We start from the raw sequence: 20,305 nt of genomic DNA on the forward strand, positions 1-20,305 counted from the left end.
GGTTCTTTGGAGTCCCAGAGCATCTGAAATAGCTTTGTAACCCTTCCCAGACTGATGTATTTCTTTCAACCACCTTTCTTTCTTCCTCATCATTTCTGGAATTTCTCTCAACTGTGTCATAGTGTGTTACTGGGTAGGACCTTATACCCAACTTCATGCTGTTGAAGATTTCACAGCACCATATATATATATATATATATATATATATATATATATATATATATATAGATAGATAGATAGATATAGATATACAAAGCGTGCACATGGCAGTATTGTTCACTGAGTTGGTGGTATGTCACTGGGAGACCATGAACTACTTAAAAAAAAATTAACGCATGGAATGTCTCTGATCTTCATTCAAAACAATGTCACTGCAATGGGATTGGGACTTTGTGTGTGTGTATATATATATATATATGTATATATATATATATATATATATATATATATATATATATATATATATATATATATATATTTGGATAGATAGATAGATAGAATTTCGCTCACTATGCGTTAAGCCAAAATAGACACCATGTCTCTGCATGCCACTTTTTGGCCATTTTTTTTCATTATGTTTTTGTTGACATTCTGAAATCTTTGGTATATACATACAGTCACTTTGAGGATGGCTGAACTCAGCTCCTTATGTATCTTTGCTGACAGCTTAATATGTTGACAGATGTGACACAAAATCTTGAGATCTTAAGATAAAACTATCACCCGAAAAGAAGATCCTAGAAGCTACAGTGTAAGCAGGACAGAAATGCAATGTAAGAGTCATAAAATCTTTCCCTGCCTAAATTACTGTCAACCATTACCCCACCCCTCCTCCCCCATCCCAGCTCTTTCTCTTCCAGACATAGACACGTAAAAAATTACACTGTCACACTTTCTTCCTCCAATCATTCAGCATTAGAAAAAAGGCTGCCACTGCTGTATGATCAGCTATAGTCAGTATTCTTGTGTCATTGCTCTCTAGTTGGTGCCCAGGAAAGGGAGATTAAATGCCTTCTGCAATTATGAGCTCGAATGCACAGTTCAGTAATCAAGTGTGCCGGTAACAGTTGCCAGACACCTGAAAGCTCAGTGCATGTCTTTAAATGTGCAGGGTAAAGCTGAGCACCTCATCCCTGGAGGGCACATCAACCAGATGGGGTTCTAAATGCTAAATTTCACTTAGTATTACCAGTAGGTTGGTTCACCCCTCATTGGCTGGCCATCTGGCATCATAATACTCATCCTTTCAGCTATTTCATTCCACTGAATTAGAAGAGCTATACGATGATTCTTTGTAGCCTTTTATACTTTTCTCAGCACATTTTCTGTAGTGTTTGGCTCACTGCACATTTACCACAAATGTAACATTGCATTTCTGCATAGTATGTGTTTGTTTGTTGTACTTGATTTATTCAAATGTATTCATTTGGCAGATGCTTTTAGGCAAAGGAAATTACAGGTAAGGCATGATTCAATTCAAGTTAGACATCTTAGTGTTAAGGGTCTTGCTCAAAGGACCAACATGAGGAATACGGAAGCTCAAAGATGAATTTGGAATACTTGAAGTATATTAATATATTAATGTATATCTTTTTTGTCATTTATTTAATACATTTTCATTTTTGACAATGTATTTTCTTTATGTTAAACTTAGGGGTAAGGTTTTGCCTTTTGAAACATATTATTCAAGATTATCGGTTACTATAAAATAAAATTAAAAAAAAATTAATACAATCTCAAAAATACAGATTTTTATGTAAATTAGGTGAATCATTCCAGGGAAATGTAGATGCTTTCAGAGTGGTCAAACAAATAAAAGTTTTTATGTTCTTCTCAGTGTATTAGTATATACACTGCCCAGCGTAACTTATTAGGGAATGTTCTAGTCTAAAATTAGACTACATTAATGTTAGTTTGTGGGTAAAAGTAAGCTGCTATTAGGAAATTAGCTATCACAAGCTTTAAATTTACTTAACCCGGGATGGCAGATCGACGTCCTCAGCCGAGCAGGACAGCATAGTGTCCACAAACGAGCAGGAAGGCAGAGCGACGTCCTCAGTGGAGCAGGAAGGCAGAGCGACGTCCTCAAATGAGCAGGAAGGCAGAGCAACGCCCTCAGTGGAGCAGGATGGCAGAGCAACGTCCTCAAATGAGCAGGAAGGCAGAACTTGGTTGGCCATGTCAGCAGACTCAGGTGTGAGCAGAACTTGGTTGGCCATGTCAGCAGACTCAGGTGCAAGCATAACGTTGTTGTGACATAGACCTCAGACAGGAACTGGGTTTGGGAGGCCGTCTCTTCGACCTCAGACTGGAGCTGGGCATAGGAGGTCCTCTAGCAGGAACTTGACTTGGAAGGCCATCTCATGGACCTGGGACAGAAACTTGCCTTGAGAGGCTGGCTCATCGACCTTGGACAAGGAACTTGGCTTGAGAGGCTGTCTCGTTAACCTCGTACAGGAACTTGGCTTGAAAGGTCATCTCTTTGACCTCAGACAGGAACTTGGCATGCTTTATGAGGTTCAGCTGTGGGGTGGTCTCTTCCATACTGCAGAGAGATGACATGATATCCCCGGCCTGGCTTGAATTTGGAGTGATGCTACTGTGCAGCCAGCAGGAGGAATGAAGCTCAAGGCTGAGCCTGAGGGGGAAGTGACGCTCATTCCCATGAAGCTAGAGGGGAGAGTGACGCTCACTGAGAGGTCTGAGGATGGAGCGTAGTTCTCCGCGAAGCTAGAGGGAGGAGCAAAGTTTTTCGCGAAGCCAAGGGGAGTAGCGATACTCTCTGTGAAGCATGAGGGGGAAGCGATGTCCTCCATGGAGCAGGAAGGGGGAGCAACATACAGTGCGAAGCAAAGATAAGGAGCGACATCTTCAGCCGAGCAGGAAGGCAGAGCGATATCCTCAGCCGAGCAGGAAGGCAGAGCGACGTCCTCAGCCGAGCAGGAGTACAGAGAGATGTCCTCACCCAAGCAGGAAGGCAGAGCAATGTCCTCAAACAAGCAGGAAGGCGGAGGGACGTCTTCAGTGGAGTAGCAAGGTGGATCGAGAGCCTGGCATATTGACATCCGATGCGGAGCAGGAAAGAAAAGCAGAGCTCTTGGCCGCACCGGGAGGTGAAGCAACGTCTTAAGCTGAACAGGGAGACTGAGCGGCGTCCTCAGCTGAACAGGGATGCTGAGCAGCATCCTCAGACGAGCAGGGAGGCTGAACGACGTTCTCCATCAAGATCCACAGTGGGGGAGGGAGGGTGGGATTTTAAGAGGGTAAGATTAATGTTTATCTTGCATGAATTGATAAAAACTACTTACTTTAATAAACGAACAAATGATTTTTAACAAATGCCTTTTCATAATCCAAACCCTCGTGTACTTTTTCAAGGTTGATGCTCCAACTGCCATGTTGTATTACATCAAATAAACATGTCTACAGAAGAATGCAATGTGGTTTTTTTCATAGGTTGAATGGTTGTTCACTCCACTCTCAGTGCAGGTATATGTGTGTGAAATTTCATTGCAATTAAGTGTGAAAACATTCCTGGAATGAAATAACTCAGTAACTCAAAAGTAACCCAAAAGTAATAACTATCATCTTTACTGTAATCTGAAATAAATTATTTCACAAAAATTCATTTCTTTTTGAAAAACCTTGGCACAGTGTACTTCTAGAGTAAAGTATGTATGGTGGTCTCTCAAGTTTCTAGAATGACGTGTCTGTGCAGCTACCTGTAGGTGATGGAATTTAAAGTAGGAGAACCAATGCACCAGGGCAATTCCACTCTCTTTGCCTTGAAAGTATAATCCCAGTAATACAGAGACTAGTCGCAACTGAAAACTTGCAGTGGATGACCTTGACACCTTATGTGCCTTGCGCTTCCCACATAGTGTTGCAGGACCGCCTCTCTGGCTGTTGGATCACCAGTCAATCTCATTCACCCATCGTGCCACAATCTGACTTTGCATGCTGGGGTAGGCATATCATATAATCCTCAAAGGTTTGAGACCCGCTGGCTACCCTCACCTGGCTTAGCCCACCTGCCAAAACAGTGTGCCCGGGTGTGGCCACTGTGCATGCTACAGTTTCTTGGAGCCAAAGGTGAGAAATTGGTGCCAGGTGGAGACCAATGGCAGGTGAGCTGTCCTGAAAACGACATGGCAGGCCATGGTTCTACGCTTTCCTGGATGCACCTCACTGAACCTTGAAGCTTGTTTAAAGACTTAAAAATGTTAAGCACAATTAATCACAATGCAAAGAATCTTCATCTAACACTGAGAAACCACTGACATGAGAATGTATTTTCCCCTAATGATTTTATCCCAACTGACACCCTGTCCAGGTTGTACCCCGCCTCGTGCCCGATGCTCCCTGGGATAGGCTCCAGGTTCCCTGTGAACCGGAAAAGGAGTAAGCGGTAGAAGATGGATGGATTTTATCCCAGAATTCACACTTGCCATCCCATCTTTTAAGAAAACATGCCAATTTGTATTTAAAAAAAGTGTCATAGATCTCCCAAGTGGTACAACTGTCTAGGTTTCATACTATTGTTTTCGAAATTGTCAGTTTGAGTCAATGGCTGTGAGTCCAGGACAAAGTAAATGCCCAGCCTTATGGGTGGAAAGAATCAGAGCAACACTAGTCATTTGCAGGCAAATGCTATAGCTCATGTATACAGGGAGGGCCATGAGCAATATGAGGTTCCAGTTCTTCATTGATGTCGCATGAACATCAGTGTCATGATGCAGTGGCTGGCTTTATGCCACTTAGAGCAATCATGCCTTACTCTTCACTGTCAAATGTTGGTAGCTGTCGTATTTCTAAGTAGCGATATGAGGGCTTCTGCACTTCTAGCTTTAATTAGGACATTTTACATATGAAATACAATGAAAAATGTTAAATGAGATGACCTATGAGGATTTTGAGGATTAAGGATACTCAGTGTTTGGCATGGATTCTGGCCACTAGCACACAACTATAACTGATGTTGGCCACTGATGTGTGGGTTATAACAACATACGAAACCAACTTCTAATATGAACATTTCTGCATATGCTGCATAATGGAAGGTCATAAACACATCGATTTGTAGAGCAATACAGTTGCTTGCTGTTCATCCGTCATCCGTGCTTTCTTGGGAAACCGCTAATTTATTACAGTGTGGGGGTTGAAGACTATAGAGCAAATATTCTTTTGGTTCTCTCCAAATGGGAATTTTATTTTTGGAAGGCAGCCAGCTAAGAAGATTATAAACCTAGTCTTTGGTTTATCTCTCACCCCCAGACTTCACTTTTATTGACTTGTCCCCTTATCACTGCTTTGCAGAATCCGCCACACGATTGCCGTCATCTTCCGAATCTGCCACTTTGGCATTTGTTGGTTCAGCCAGAATAAATTCGGGTTTTTTTTTTTTTGTTTTTTTTTTAGCAAGCACTGTGCTATCAAGTTTTGGTTTGGGGGGAGGGCAAAGACAAGCGTTGGCACAAACAATGATGGGCATAATGTCAAGCTGGGAAAAGTAATTGTTCTGACACACTGAACTGGCTGTTAGGTAATCTAAAGTGGGTAATTCTCTGTCTTTAGCAACATAACTAAGCCAATGTTAAACTGTTGCACTTGAACATTGAGGTGTTCATAAAAATAGAGGAAACAGATGAATAGAAACAAATGGCCCTCTTTCAACTGATGGCAAAAAACAAACACACATTTTATACAACCCCCCCCCCCCCCCCCCCCCCCCCCCACACACACACACACACACACACACACACACACACAATCTTCAGCCTGTATAAAAAGCCGGGGACTGTGAAGATGCTCCAGTATGATGTCAGCGCTGGAGATGTTGGACTTGGCGAGATTTCACCCTCACTTTTTCATTGGAGCTCAGCGGATGAAGGTGGAGGATCAGCATCACCATCATCTTCCTCCTCTCTGCTGCCTGATGCTTTAGTTGGTGTTGCTGCTGCTCCAGGATTCATCTCTGTCTGGGCTTTTTCTCATTTTGTACATCAGGATAAACACATTTTTGATCTTTTTGCTTTATGGAAACACTTGGCTTTGCTTACCTTCAGTAGGAATAATCAGACGGAAGGTCTGGACGGACAATCCGGTTAAATGTAAGCAGATTTCACTTCAGCTCTTCATTTATGGACTGTTTAGGCAATCGGAGCAACCTGAGTTGTCATGTAGTGAGTAATATAATGAAAGGAATTTAAGTTGGGGAATAAGAAAATGGTGCATGCATGTTTTTATTATAACTTTTCCCATTCAACTTCCATAAGGGATTATTATTTTATTTATTATAACGAGACAAAGCATTTTTTATTTTCATGACCTCCAGTTAATTTTAAAGCTTTTAAAGCTAAACCAGAAATGGCAAAAATTTAACTGCATTTATGACTCTGCTTTTATGTGCGTAAATATCTTACTAACCTGAAATTATAATTTCACTTTTACTGGAATATTAAATTCAATGCTTATAAAATCCGACCCTATCATAACTATTTTTTTTTTTTCTTCATAATTCTTCCAGTGTTCATGTATGTTCATGCCTCATTTGTGGCGCGTGCGCTTGAAATCTAGCTGCCGTAAAAGTGCGCGCGTATCCCAGGCTGCGTCCCAAATCGTGCTCTTCCCTAGGCTACTAAATAGTGTCAAAATAACACGAGACTAGGCTATAAGTTTCCACGTTATGGCAGATTAGTAAGACATTTCACCCACTAGCCTATTAAAGTAGTCCCGATTGACACGCAGCCCGCGTATCTCTGGACCTACAGTACACGGCGTCGCGTCACACTCGCTCGAGCGTCAGGCGAGTGCGCGCGGCGGGAAGGAATCGCGTTAATGAGCCACTTGAGATGTTTATTTGGGGATAGAAGCTTTAGATGAATTCCAGTTTTCAGAAATTGGGTCGCTGATTAAATTGTGTTGGTCCTAGATTTCCGCCGCCCGAGTCTAGTTTGTTTTTGGGGGCACGGAGCCGCGAAGCTGCTGTCCGCGTGGAGCGGTGCCGAAGTCTCGCGTCCGGGCGCCAGGAGCTCCGCCAAGCCGCGCGACATGGCCACGAACGGCGCGAAAGCCTCAGACGGACACGTCCTAACAGAGGTCAACGCGGCGCCCGCGGCCAACGACAAGCCCAAGACTCTGGTGGTCAAAGTGCAGAAGAAAAAAGAGCTTCCGGAACGGGAAACATGGGGCGGCAAGTTCGACTTTCTGCTCTCGTGCGTCGGTTACGCCATCGGGCTCGGAAATGTCTGGAGGTTCCCTTATCTGTGCGGCAAGAACGGAGGAGGTAAACACCGCAGCTGTCTTAATAAGAAAAACAAGAACAATCATCATCATCATCATCATCATTATTATTATTATTATTATTATTATTATTATTATTATTATTATTATTATAGTTTTCATAATAAGAAATATTATTAGAATTATTATTATTAATATTGTTGTTGTTGTTGTTGTTGTCGTTGTTGTTGTTGTTGTTGATGATGATGATGATGATGTTATTATTATAGTTTTCCATAAAAAATATTATTAGAATTATTATTAGCAATATTATTATTATTGTTGTTGTTGTTGTTGTTGTTATTATTATTATGATAGTTTCCATTAAAAAAATTATTAGGATTATTATTATCAATATTAGAATTATTATTGTTGTTGTTGTTGTTATTATTATAGTTTTTTCATAATAAAAAATGTATTATTATTATTAGAATTATTGTTGTTGTTTTGTTGTTGTTGTTGTTGTTATTATTATTATTATTAGTGGTAGTAGTAGTAGTAGTAGTAGCCGAGTAGAAGTATAATTTTGGAATTATTTGTGACTTTTTAAAATTGTTATTATTAATAATAACTACACTAATGTATATAGATTAAAGAAATGTGTGTCACTGTCACTCATTTTAACTTCTTTAACAACAACAACAATAATAATAATAATAATAATAATAATAATAATAATAATAATAATGCTAATAATAATAATGATGGTTGAATCGTGATTAATTTGTGACTTTTTTGGTTTTTATGTTTATAATTTTTTTATTTAATTATTTTCTGTATATTTATGATTAATAAGTAAGCAATGTTTATAGATTAATTGTGTATTTAATAATTAGACTGTCACTCATTTTTGTGTACTTTTTGTATTTTTTCTTTGTTATTGTATTTTTTTCTTATTAATCAAGATTTTATATATATATATATATATATATATATATATATATATATATATATATATATATATATATATATATATATATATATATATTGGTTAAAAAAATGTAAATAATTTAAGTTCAGAATAATGAGTTAATCTGAATGATGCCCTTTAACGGTTAATCAAATTTTTTTATCAGTAGTTTGATTAATTAATATATCCTTATAATTTTAGAATGTAATTGAAGAAAAAATTCTAATCTTTTTAAAATTGTTTTCTTTAGGAGCCTTCTTGATTCCATATTTTTTGACACTCATATTCGCTGGTATGCCCTTGTTTCTCCTTGAGTGTTCTCTCGGTCAGTACACCTCCATCGGTGGCCTTGGAGTGTGGAAACTGGCTCCCATGTTCAAAGGTAATCATGACCAGACAAATCTACAAGCCGGATCTAAACCCTCATCAACTCCCATTGTCTAAGTCAATGAAGCATTTTGTTTGTTTGTTGGTTTGTACAGAATACTAGTAAATTCCTGCCATTTAAGCATGGAAAGAATGTAACAGTCAGAGTGCTGCTAGACGGCAGATTTATAATTCATATTTTTATTATACCACATTTCTGGTTTGTGCTCACAGGTGTCGGCCTGGCGGCAGCAGTTCTATCCTTCTGGCTTAACATCTACTATATTGTCATCATTTCCTGGGCCATTTACTATCTATACAACTCCTTCACTACAGTAAGCACAGATGTCCTATAGCATAATTATATCACAATGAATCAACATTTGCGTCATTAGACGTACACAGGTGTAATATACACAGGTGTACAGTATAATGAAATGTTTTAGCTAGCCCAGGTGCAAATCAATATACAATGGAGACATTGCACAAAAAAAAAAAAAAAAAAAAAAGCAAACAAATAACTCTATTGTACTTAGTCTTGTGTACAAACAAGAGACTACATACAATGTACATGACATTTGGGCTCAATTAGTAATACACCTAATAAAAAGCTAATTGGGTAATGTGAGATGTTTATTGACTCTGGTGCATTAAAATCACTAAATCATCATTAATGTTTTAACATTGTTTAAAATTAAGATTATTTGGCTTCACTGGCAAAACTAAAGATCACTACACAGAGTAGACTGGTTAATATCTTGTTACATCTATTTGTTTATTATATAGTTGTTGTTTTTTTTCATTTGGCATTTAAATGTGTCAAAAGAACAACGTTATTTTACTTTGAAATGTTATCCATTTGAATGAACATAGGCTTGTAGTGTACAGTATTGAATAAAAAGCTGTTTTATGTTTTTATAAAGTGTTAAAATGAATAAAGTGTAATAAAACCATGTTATTTAGTCTTATTGACTAAATGACTGAAATATTAAGAAAACAAATCCAGATTATAATTATAGTCCTGTTATTGATTAAATGTCCTCAAATTATGCAATGATCTATTATAGTGTAATATGTATAATAGAAATAAATTGACAGCCATCCTAATATTTCTGAAATCTTAGCTCATTAAATAAAACATTGCCCTATTTCAGGAGCTCCCATGGAAATCCTGCAACAACCCCTGGAATACAGAGCAATGCTTTTCCAACTACAGCTTGGCAAACACGTCTAACATGACCAGCGCCGTCGTGGAGTTTTGGGAGTAAGGGCATGCACTCACTGGAACTGTTCTGGCATTCAGGACTCTCGTTTGCATGCTAAAACGCCATCCTTTTGTCCCCGGCTTTCTAAAAAGGACCAGTGTTATTTGCACAAAAATGCAACAATTGTGTCCGTTTGGCCGTCGGACAGCTCTTGCTGACATGACGGGCATCAAGAATGAAGGCAGTGTTTTGACTAAGTGGAATAGCTTCTATCAATAACAGTTTGTCTGAGGTCAGATGCTTTCAACAGTAATAATGTTTTCCTGTGGCCCTTAGACGGAATGTGCATCAGCTTACGGATGGTCTGGAAAAACCAGGGGAGATCAGAGTGCCACTGGCAATAACACTGGCCATCGCATGGGTCCTGGTCTACTTTTGTATCTGGAAAGGTGTGGGTTGGACAGGAAAGGTAAGAATACAACAATGTTTTGCATCTTGTCAGTACGGGGGTTTATGCGTGAGTATTTCTGGGATGTTAGAAATATGTTGATCTGTGTTATGAACATCTTCTGTCTGCATGCTATTGATTAACACTCAGACAACAAACAACCAGCTCTTGAAAAATAAGTAGCTCTTAACCTCTCTAATGCACTGTATGTCTGTTTTTAGGTGGTCTATTTTTCAGCCACATACCCTTACTTCATGCTGCTTATCCTGTTCTTCCGTGGAGTTACACTGCCTGGAGCTAGAGAGGGCATTCAGTTCTATGTCACACCTAACTTTGAAAAGCTGAAGGAGTCAGAAGTATGTCCCATGCAATTTGACTAGATAGATAGATAGACAGACAGATAAACAGATAGATAGATAGATGGATAGATAGATAGATAGATAGATTTTTTTATTACAGAGTTAGCTTTGAGGAGTAAGAGGTCATGTCTCCTTGATAGGGACTGACAAGTGCTGAGGCCACATCTCCTTCACAGAGACGGACAGATGCAGAGGCCACGCCCCCACACTGGGACTGACGAGCTCTGAGGCCACACCTCTATCACAGTGACAGAAAGATGCAGAGGCCGTACCCCCTTCACAATGACTAACAGATACAGAGGTCATGTCCCCTTCAGAGTGACTGACAGATTCAGAGGCCACACCTCCTCAGTGAATGACAGATGCAGAGGCCACACCTCTTTGAGACAGACTGACATACAGAAACTGACAGTCACTGAGGCCATGGCTCCTTCAAAATGATTGACAGATCAGAGAGGGAGAGAGTGATAGAGAAATTCACAATGCCAAAGGAAATTCATTTAATAATATTTCTAAATATATATAAAAAAAAGCTACACATATAATTCTGGACTGACTCAGACACGCATACTGACAAGAATATAATTTGACACTTTTCCGTGTCTCACTCATGATTCTCAGGTGTGGCTTGATGCTGCCACTCAGATTTTCTTCTCTTACGGACTCGGCCTCGGGTCTCTGATCGCGCTTGGGAGCTACAACCCCTTCAACAACAACGTTTACAAGTATGGAGCAATTACATGACTTAACAACAGGCATTCAATTGTCAGACCTTTCAGTAGAAAAAACAGCCTTCTCTATAAAGCAATATAACCATCAATGTTTGAGGTTGACCCTTCAGATCAGAAACACCACTGGCACTTACAGTATGGACTGCATGAGTACTCGTCAATGTTTTTTGGATGAGAGATCAATATAATAACCCTAGATAATATCCTTTTGTGTATTCTACAGGGACGCCATCATTGTATGCTGCATCAACTCCTTCACCAGCATGTTTGCTGGATTTGTCATTTTCTCTATTGTGGGCTTCATGGCTCATATCACAAAGCGGTCTATTGCCGATGTAGCTGCATCAGGTAACTGGGATTTATATCGGTTGCTCACATGTGCTGGGGATTATTTTCAGAAATTAAATTAGCCTCTGGATTTGGCACGATGTCAAAAATCAGTCGCGCTGGATGACAACTAGATAGTAATTAGCATATAAGCAAGGCTTATATAGCATAATCTAACTCAATATGTAATAATAAGAACTATACCATGGCTATGATAAATAGCTGTTTCTGATTAGCTGACAGGTGTTTGCTATTTTCTTAAATTACGATGCTCTAATGTTGATTACACAAAAATATATGATCAATAAAATATGATAACTTCTAAAAGAGTGTTCCTCGTGTACTGTAACTATGATAACGAGCCTAAATAATACTTTGAGTTAGATATTGCTTTGCTGTCATGTTAGACAAAAAAGAAAAAGGAATTACATGGATTTAAGCAGCAAAAAAAAAAAAAAAGATTTATAGGCTACAGGAAGGAGTCTATAAATCGAGCCTATGTTATAACCTCATAAGCCAGTGATTACAGCTTAGTACCTTGTGTGTCAGGTGCAGACAGACTTTAGAATCACAGATCCATACTTAGTGCCACTTTTTAAACACTTCAAAACATTGTTTACCTACCACAGTCAATAACTGTCGAAGGTTTTATGCTTCTAAATAAAACAGAGAATCAGTGATGCTCTAAAGACAGAGATGGAATGAATGTATAAAGGAGAGAACAATCATTATAAACAACCCATTATATAGTGGTAGTCATCTTGGTGAAGAGCATGGTGTCTGGAACGTTACAGGAAATAAAAATGATTCAGGTATGAATAAAAAAAAATCATATACAGCATCTCAAAAACTCTCGTGTTTTGTTTATCCATGGTTTATGAGGATAATGCCCAACAAAGCACCCCAAATAACAGAAAATGATGCACTCTGCTTGGTCTCACCATGCTTTTCACTTCCATTTCCTCCGTTCATTTTTAATATTGGGATGCTTTGTTCACAATATTTTGTTCCAATATTTTTGTTATTTTTTTATTAATAAAACAGTATGTTTTTCCTCTTTCAGGTCCAGGCTTGGCATTTTTAGCTTACCCAGAGGCTGTTACTCAGCTGCCCGTTTCACCACTTTGGGCAATTCTGTTCTTTTCCATGCTGCTTATGCTTGGAATTGACAGTCAGGTGAAGTCAGTTAAGAAATATTAGACTGCACATCTGGGATAATCCGTTTTCCATTAATTAACTGCTACACTGCATGCTGTGCATATCCATGATGCTGACAGTTCTAATAATTTGAAGTGACATTTTATTTTCACAATCATACAGGATTAATAATGGAATTTCACTCCCACAGTTCTGTACAGTAGAGGGTTTCATCACTGCGTTGGTGGACGAGTTTCCCCGCTTATTGCGAGGACGACGAGAAATTTTCATTGCTGCCGTCTGCGTTGTGTCTTATATCATCGGACTGTCAAACATCACGCAGGTAAGTGCACAGCGAATTTGCCAATTATCTGAATAGTAGCTCTTTTCACTCATCCTATGGATTATGTTCTATATAAAGGCAGAAGGATGATTGGGATGATACCGCTAAACATATGCCAGGAAAAAATACCTCACAGGCAGATTGAAAGCCCTTGAGGCTGCATTAAGTAGGATCACTGTGCGTTAAGTGCTTTGGAGGACATAAACATCTCAAGCGAATATTTTCCCTGAGAGAGCTAATGGCTTTGTAGTGTTATCAGTTCAACATTACAGTATGCTCAAGCTATTACATAAAGGTGTGTGACTAGAAAAGGCTGAATATGTAGGTGGCTTAAATATCATTTGCAGATCTCTAGTTAGCATGTTGGTTTGTTGGGTACTTATGAAGAAAGTATGCTTTATGTGTGTTATATTTTAAAAAAACATAAAACTTTAAATAAATGTTGCATATTTTTTTTTTATGAACAAAATAATGTTGAGAAACATGGCTCATTACTCTTCATAGCTAGCAAGAATATTCATCTATGCAAAAGAGCAGGAATTTAAAAGGACTGGATTGAAGGCACAGCAATTTTAGATATTAATTTTGATTCATTGTCTGTATCCTACTGCTAGGAAATATTTTCCCCTGCAAGATAGTAAGCTAGCCTGGTAATCATTGTAGCTCACAATGTCACATGGAATGAAAAAGACAGTAGTTAGTTGTTTTCAAATTGGGTAAACTTAAAGCTCTGCCAAACATAGCACTTTCTGCCAATTTTGGTCTCATCAGACCAAAGAACCTTTTTCTACATATTGGCTCCAATATGTCTTTTGGCAAGCTCCAAACAGGATTTCATATGACTGGCCACTATTTCATAAAGCCCAGATTTGTGGGGTGTCTGGGCTCTGGTTGTCCTGTGAACACTTCTTCCATTTGCACTATGGATCAGTCCAGTGCCTTCAGAGTTACCCATGGCCATCTATGACTAACACCCTCCTTACCTGTCAGTTCAGTAAAGCTCTGTTCTAATCTTTATGAACTTATTAGACATTCACTTTGCTGAACAATAGTTGCATCATGCTTAAACCATGCTTCGTTCAGTCTGGAACTGAGTCAGTCCATTGGTCTATTAATTGGTCCATCATAGTAATGAATAAATGGTCGTGTCTATGCGCATCTCGTCTGTCAGTTAAATAAATAGTGCTCTACCCAGTCAGTGTGCTACTATACAGTGACCAAAGCATACTTCAGATCAAACTAAGGAAATAAAAATTGCTCATTTCATCGTCTTTGTTTTGAGTTTTTGGGCAGGCAAATTGTATGCTGTTAATTCATAGTTCACATAATCAACAGTTATGTTTCTGGCTCTAAAGGAAGGTGCAGAAAGACCAAATGATAAAACTGTGAAAACACAGTCACAGTTTAGCGATGTATGTCGCTGTCTCATTGATTGTTGAGTGTACTGTATGTGTTTGCCAAGGTCCATAGCATACCTGGTGAGTAAATCACACTGCTGTTAATAGGATGTAATCACTTCCAACAAGCACAAGTCTCTGTGTTTTACAGGAAAGTCTGAAAGGAAGTGGTAAACTAATGAGTTCCCAAGGTTCAACTTCTTATTTGATATACAGCACTTGTCCATAAATCACATTTACCATGTTTTCTGGAGAATAAGTTGTTTGTCCACTTGCTATTCGCTATCCGATAATTAGCATTAACATTCTCTGAAGGGTCAGAATTTAGGGAGTGTGTCATATACGTTTGAATGACTTATTGTCCAGAAAATGTAACTTGTATACTTGTATATTGAATGACTATTATGTATTGCATAGCTCCTGTCCATGCACTGGATACACTTCACTTCCAGCATGTGATCTTCCTTCAGCTCCTACTTCTTTTAGCAAATTAAAATTAAACTGCGCAGACTCCATTAATGAATATTACACAAGATAACTGTCCATATTTTAACTAGTGATTTGTAGTAGTATAAACTAGAGATGCACCGATGCTAAATTTCTCAGTTGATACCGATAACCGATTATTCAGAGTGATATCGGCCGATAACCGATACCGACAGTTCTGCCTTTTATACCTTCTTTTAAATGAATAATAATTAATTTCACAATTCTGAAAGAAATGCAAATAAAACTTTATTCTCTCCATTTCAACACGTTGTTTCACAGTATCTGGTCTCATAAACACAAAACACATTACTCTAATTAACTTGAACACATGAACTCAATTCTGAAGATTAAAGTAAGATTATTAACTTATTGAATGTTATTAATTCATATTAACAGAATTAATTGACTGAATTATATCTATATAAAAAAAAATAAACTCCTGTTAGTCTTCACATTCACTCACCACAAACAAAAGCATTTCTACTTCATCATTAAACATCAAACCGGTCATATATAACATCAACTTTTTTATGTATTAACATTAACTGGATGTGAAATATACCACTCTACAAATATATTTTTCTGTGCAATATATATAGTTTTTTGTCAACTGGTCTTCATTTAAATCTTTCAACGGTGTACTGGTGCTTTAATTCAGCTCGAGCAGCGTGGCAAAAAAAAAAAAATTGAATCGACGCCAAAACTCCCGCTTCACTCCTGCAGCGTCCGGTGTAAAATTTTATCAGTGCAGAGATTACAGAGATTACAAACTGCAGTTTTGTCGTCATTCCACACAAGAGACATCATCTTTACACACAGCACGAAATCCACGTGTTTTCCCGCCCTCTTTTGATTGACAGTATGTAATCGGCCCTGATCATCGGATGTTTTTAAATCAGTGAAAAATAGCCTTCATCGGTATCGGACGATACATCGGTGCATCTCTAGTATAAACCACTAACTCCTGCACGTCAGGTAAAGCATATAGTGATATACAGTACTGTGCAAAAGTCTTAGGCGCATGCAAAGAAATGCTGTAACATGTAAACATGCCTTCAAAAATAATGAAATGAATGTTTCTATATTTAAAAAAAATACTATAAAAATGAGTAAACAGTAATAAATAAAACAAAGTAAATATTTAGTGTGTCGACCCTTTGCTTAAAAACATAGTAGTCTCAGGTACAGTGTGTGCAGTTTTATAAGGAAACGAGCTGTAGGTTTTACTGAGCAGAACCAGACACGGTTCTTCTGGAGACTGTGGGTGTGTGCGACGTCACGCTGCTCTGCGCAGACCGATCGGTGGCTGACTTGAAGCAGTGCATGCCGGTTAGAATTTTTGTCCGACACACAGACATATCTCAGTGTGACATATGGCATCAAAGTACCTCAATATCAATACGAGAGCAACTGGCCTCCTCAGCCAACGCAGTTTCTCCAGAGTGGCTGCACAAGCTCTGATGACGACACAGCTATTATTCACGATTGGCCAGACTCACCGACAACAACGATGACACCCTTTTCATGTTTACTCTGACGTATTCAGTTCCGCTTAGGCTCACAAATCCGTCGTTTTATAACCCTTTTCATGCAGCCTTAATGTTATATCGTGTCATGTTTATCAAAATAAAACTGATTTAAAAAAAAATAAAATAGACCCCACTTTATCGGTTTGTAAATAATACAGGCGTATGTCGGTACTTTTCTTCTTGTACATACAGGCACTGTATTAACTTAACCTATTCAGTGAAAAGGTTTTCTGGTTGCTACATGTAAAATGCATACATCTGTTTACCTGAGAAATATTACATCTAATCCACTTCATCTGCGATCAAGAAAGCAAACACCGCACGAGTGTCACTACTGGAAGTCGAAAGTGTCCGAATTGACGGCTGTTTTAAGCTCCTCCCCCGACTGCAAGCGGCAACTCTCACCAATCGGTTACATCCAGCCGAAGTCGAACACACCTTTTGACTGTCGCACTTGTTTCTTATTTTTGCAGCAAACCCCAGCAACATACATAATATGCTGCTTTCTTTACAAGCACTTTTCTGTAACTTTATTTTTTGGGGCTGGAAAAATTAATGTTGAGAAATCTCAAATGTTGTCGTATGATTCGATAATGTCAAAATCATCAAATAAAAATCTATACCTGTAAGTTTGTACTGTAAAAAATAGTTTGCCTAAGACTTTTGCACAGTACTGTTTATGTTTTGTATGAATGTTTTCTCAGCCACATTTTAGACCCGTCTTTCTTTTATGACAGGGTGGCCTCTATGTGTTCAAGCTTTTTGATTACTACTCTGCCAGTGGAATGTGCCTGCTCTTCCTGGTGTTCTTTGAGTGCATCTCCATATCCTGGTTCTACGGTAAACATCTCTTTATGTCATGATAAAGTGATTTATAGTTATCAATTTGCCATGGACTTATATATATATATATATAAAGCAATTCACAAGCACAGAATGCAGCATGAAAGCAGCTTTGCCTCCTTTAATGAACATTAAACCTCTTTTATGCTAATATAATACAATATAAAACATATCACAACAGGAGCATGCATAAAGGTCATAGAACCTTATCAGAAAATAAAATATATCTACAAGAATTCCTTATTTATGATAAGCCTGCTGAAATGCTGAAAAATTCTACAGTGTCCATTTAAGACCAAATAATTACACTATGAACATATGTACAGCACCACTTAAGTTAGGTAATCCTCTATCATATAAAATCCATTTTGTTGCTCATCCAACACCGTTCTAACTGGATGTTATAGTACTATGCAACTTCAGAGATTTCTAATCATTTGTACCTTGTAATATTTTTATTTTAATAATTTCTTTTTGATGATGTATGGTATTGGTTGATGGCGTATCTTGCGTCATATAGTTCTGGTTAATTTATTGTCTAGAATAGCTTGTATTTGGAGAACAGGACTAAAATCCGAAACAGTTACCTGGTGAGAAATCGATGTGCATAGATAATTGGAGTATATTATTATTTTTGAGGAAAATGCTAACTATATTTTTACATTGCAGTTGTGATTTTATTACATACAATTTACAACGAAAACTCAGTCGACAGGTTCAGTTCATCGTCCACCGTGATCTTAGAATCCTCACACGACACACCTCATTACGCTAGAATATCCATTTAATTCATGCTAATCTCACTGCCAGATTCACTTCTACATTTGAAAGCATTTCATATGAATCTGTGCCTTCTTAATTGTTTTGCATAGTATGCTTGATTATGCAAACTGCTGCATTATTTGCTATTTGCATAGGCTGACATCCCAATTGTATGCACAACAGTAATCCTAAGTGATGCACCATTGCACACTGTGGTCTAACGCTCTACCTTTTTTCTGTCTATCTATAAGGTGTCAATAAGTTCTATGGAAATCTTGAAGAGATGATTGGATACAAACCTTGCATTTGGTGGAAATTGTGTTGGGTGGTGTTTACACCTTTGATTGTGGCTGTAAGTAGTTAAAGCCAAAATACATGCTAATAATATGGATAATCCTTCCTAGCTTAAAAGTAAATTATTGCTGTTATTATCTTTTTGCATTTCTAGGGAGTGTTCCTGTTCAGTGCGATCCAGATGGTTCCCCTGACCATGAATAATTACGTGTTCCCAAAGTGGGGACAGGGTGTAGGCTGGTGCATGGCCTTGTCTTCTATGGTCCTCATTCCTGGCTACATGGGCTACATGTTCTTAACGTTAAAAGGCTCCTACAAAGAGGTAAGGTTAAAATGGATGTGTATTTACTCAGCAGATACAGTGAGCGAGCTGTAGATAACTGTACGCATGACATACATTTGGAGAAAATGATAATGCTGGCTTTCTTCTGGAATCTGATCTAGTACAGATAATTTGCATTCCGCTCAGTGAATGCAGGGCTGATTGGATAAATTAGACATTTCAGATGAAGCGTCTACACAAAGAAAACCAAAGCGGTGCTTTGCATGCTTTTGCACCGAGACGCTTCTGGAAATAGGCATTCAAAACTAGCAATTATGAACAAAGCGTTCAGGTCTGAGCTTATACTGGCAGCATGTGAGATAGGCACACTTGAATCAGCAAATCACCACAGGGAGGTGAAAAGTCAGGAGTTAGCTTCAATTACAGCTTGATTGGCTAATCAATCAGCATGTTGATTTTGTAGTTTTGCTGCTTTGAGCCTCCCCCTTTGACAACTGCATTTGCACAGCAGGGAGGGGGAAAAAATGATTTTCTTTTTCCCCACTTCTTTGAATTTCCCAGCGTCTCCGGATAATGCTTCAGCCTACGGTTCTGGTCAAAAGCCAAGAGAATGGGCCCGAGCAGCAACCCGAGAGTGTGAACGCAGTCAACGACGAGGCATACATCTAAAACCCTGGACATTGCAGGCCCTACGGAACAAAAATGAAACCAAGTAATCAAGGTTGAACGCTAGCAGGGACTTCTATGTCTAAAATATAATCACCTACCTCCAGGGGAAAAATGTAACCAACCAGATTACAACTGTTTGAAAATTTTAATGTGTGTATGAAAAAGAAAAAAAAACAACAACGATCCAGCGATGATCTAGTGCTAGTTCGTATTGCATATGCAATATATTAGTCTTTCCAAAATGTAACATTGTAACAATTACTGTTTGGATCCCAATGTGATTGAACACTACTGTGCTAATTCGATATATATATTTACCTTATGTAATTATGTTAAGATATTGTATAAAGATCTTAGAATAGAATCAAATTGTATTTGATTGTATTTGAAGACATATAAAAAAAATATGAATGAAGTTAGTTGGCAAAAATATGACAAATATGATGAACTGCATCATGTCCAGTTTTGAGCAGTGGCCATTATGGGAGCATATAGCTGGTCCTCATGGCCTGTGTGAAAGGTTATGAAAAGAGACTCCTACTGTTTTTATTATCCCAAACGCCTAATCAAGCTGGATTAGTTTTACCTGGGTGGGTACTGAAAATTAAAGGTGTGGTCAGTGATTTTTACACCAGAACACTTGTCATATTGGGTAAAGTTCTTGTCACATTCCAGCAGCTGTCATTGATCTGTAAATGGGGGGGGGGGGGGGGGGGGATAATGTATCCATTAATATTCAACCAATCAGGATAGGAGGTGTTTCTACATTCCTGTCAGTCATGTTGTCCGAAAGCTCCCTCACTTTCATGAGCATTCAGGCACTCTAGCATGTGTTGTAGGTGCGTGGCTTTGGCGATAAATCTTAAATAACTCTTCTTGTTTGGATTTTGATTTGAAACAGCTGGCTCTAGCCAGCTTCCACCAAAATCGCT

At 38.4% G+C, this 20,305-nt stretch overlaps 1 protein-coding gene across 2 annotated transcripts; it reads left to right on the forward strand.

Moving 5' to 3' along the window:
- Positions 1-5,806: 5,806 nt before the first annotated feature.
- On the forward strand, positions 5,807-20,082 carry slc6a1b (solute carrier family 6 member 1b). Of its 2 annotated transcripts, XM_017451165.3 has the most exons (15): positions 5,807-6,110; positions 6,932-7,285; positions 8,442-8,573; positions 8,792-8,892; positions 9,712-9,821; positions 10,099-10,231; positions 10,432-10,566; positions 11,191-11,294; positions 11,524-11,648; positions 12,691-12,803; positions 12,976-13,107; positions 17,260-17,362; positions 18,379-18,479; positions 18,576-18,743; positions 19,266-20,082. In XM_017451165.3, exons 2-15 carry the CDS (start codon positions 7,051-7,053, stop codon positions 19,371-19,373), a joined length of 1,800 nt encoding a protein of 599 aa, XP_017306654.2. In that variant the 5' UTR covers positions 5,807-6,110; positions 6,932-7,050; the 3' UTR covers positions 19,374-20,082. The 2 variants fall into 2 exon arrangements, with proteins under 2 accessions (XP_017306654.2, XP_053530086.1); XM_053674111.1 differs by lacking the exon at positions 5,807-6,110 and having other exon boundaries at positions 6,796-7,285.
- Positions 20,083-20,305: the final 223 nt, after the last annotated feature.

Source organism: Ictalurus punctatus, chromosome 21, assembly GCF_001660625.3.
Source record: "Ictalurus punctatus breed USDA103 chromosome 21, Coco_2.0, whole genome shotgun sequence".
NCBI lineage: Eukaryota > Metazoa > Chordata > Actinopteri > Siluriformes > Ictaluridae > Ictalurus > Ictalurus punctatus.

Bases quoted from the DNA above. Each gene is read 5' to 3' on its own strand.
- slc6a1b (XM_017451165.3), top strand. From the start codon at position 7,051: ATGGCCACGAACGGCGCGAAAGCCTCAGACGGACACGTCCTAACAGAG. The intron at 9,822-10,098 runs GTAAGGGCATGC...TGTGGCCCTTAG, and splicing joins GCCGTCGTGGAGTTTTGGGA to ACGGAATGTGCATCAGCTTA. The intron at 18,744-19,265 runs GTAAGGTTAAAA...TGAATTTCCCAG, and splicing joins TAAAAGGCTCCTACAAAGAG to CGTCTCCGGATAATGCTTCA.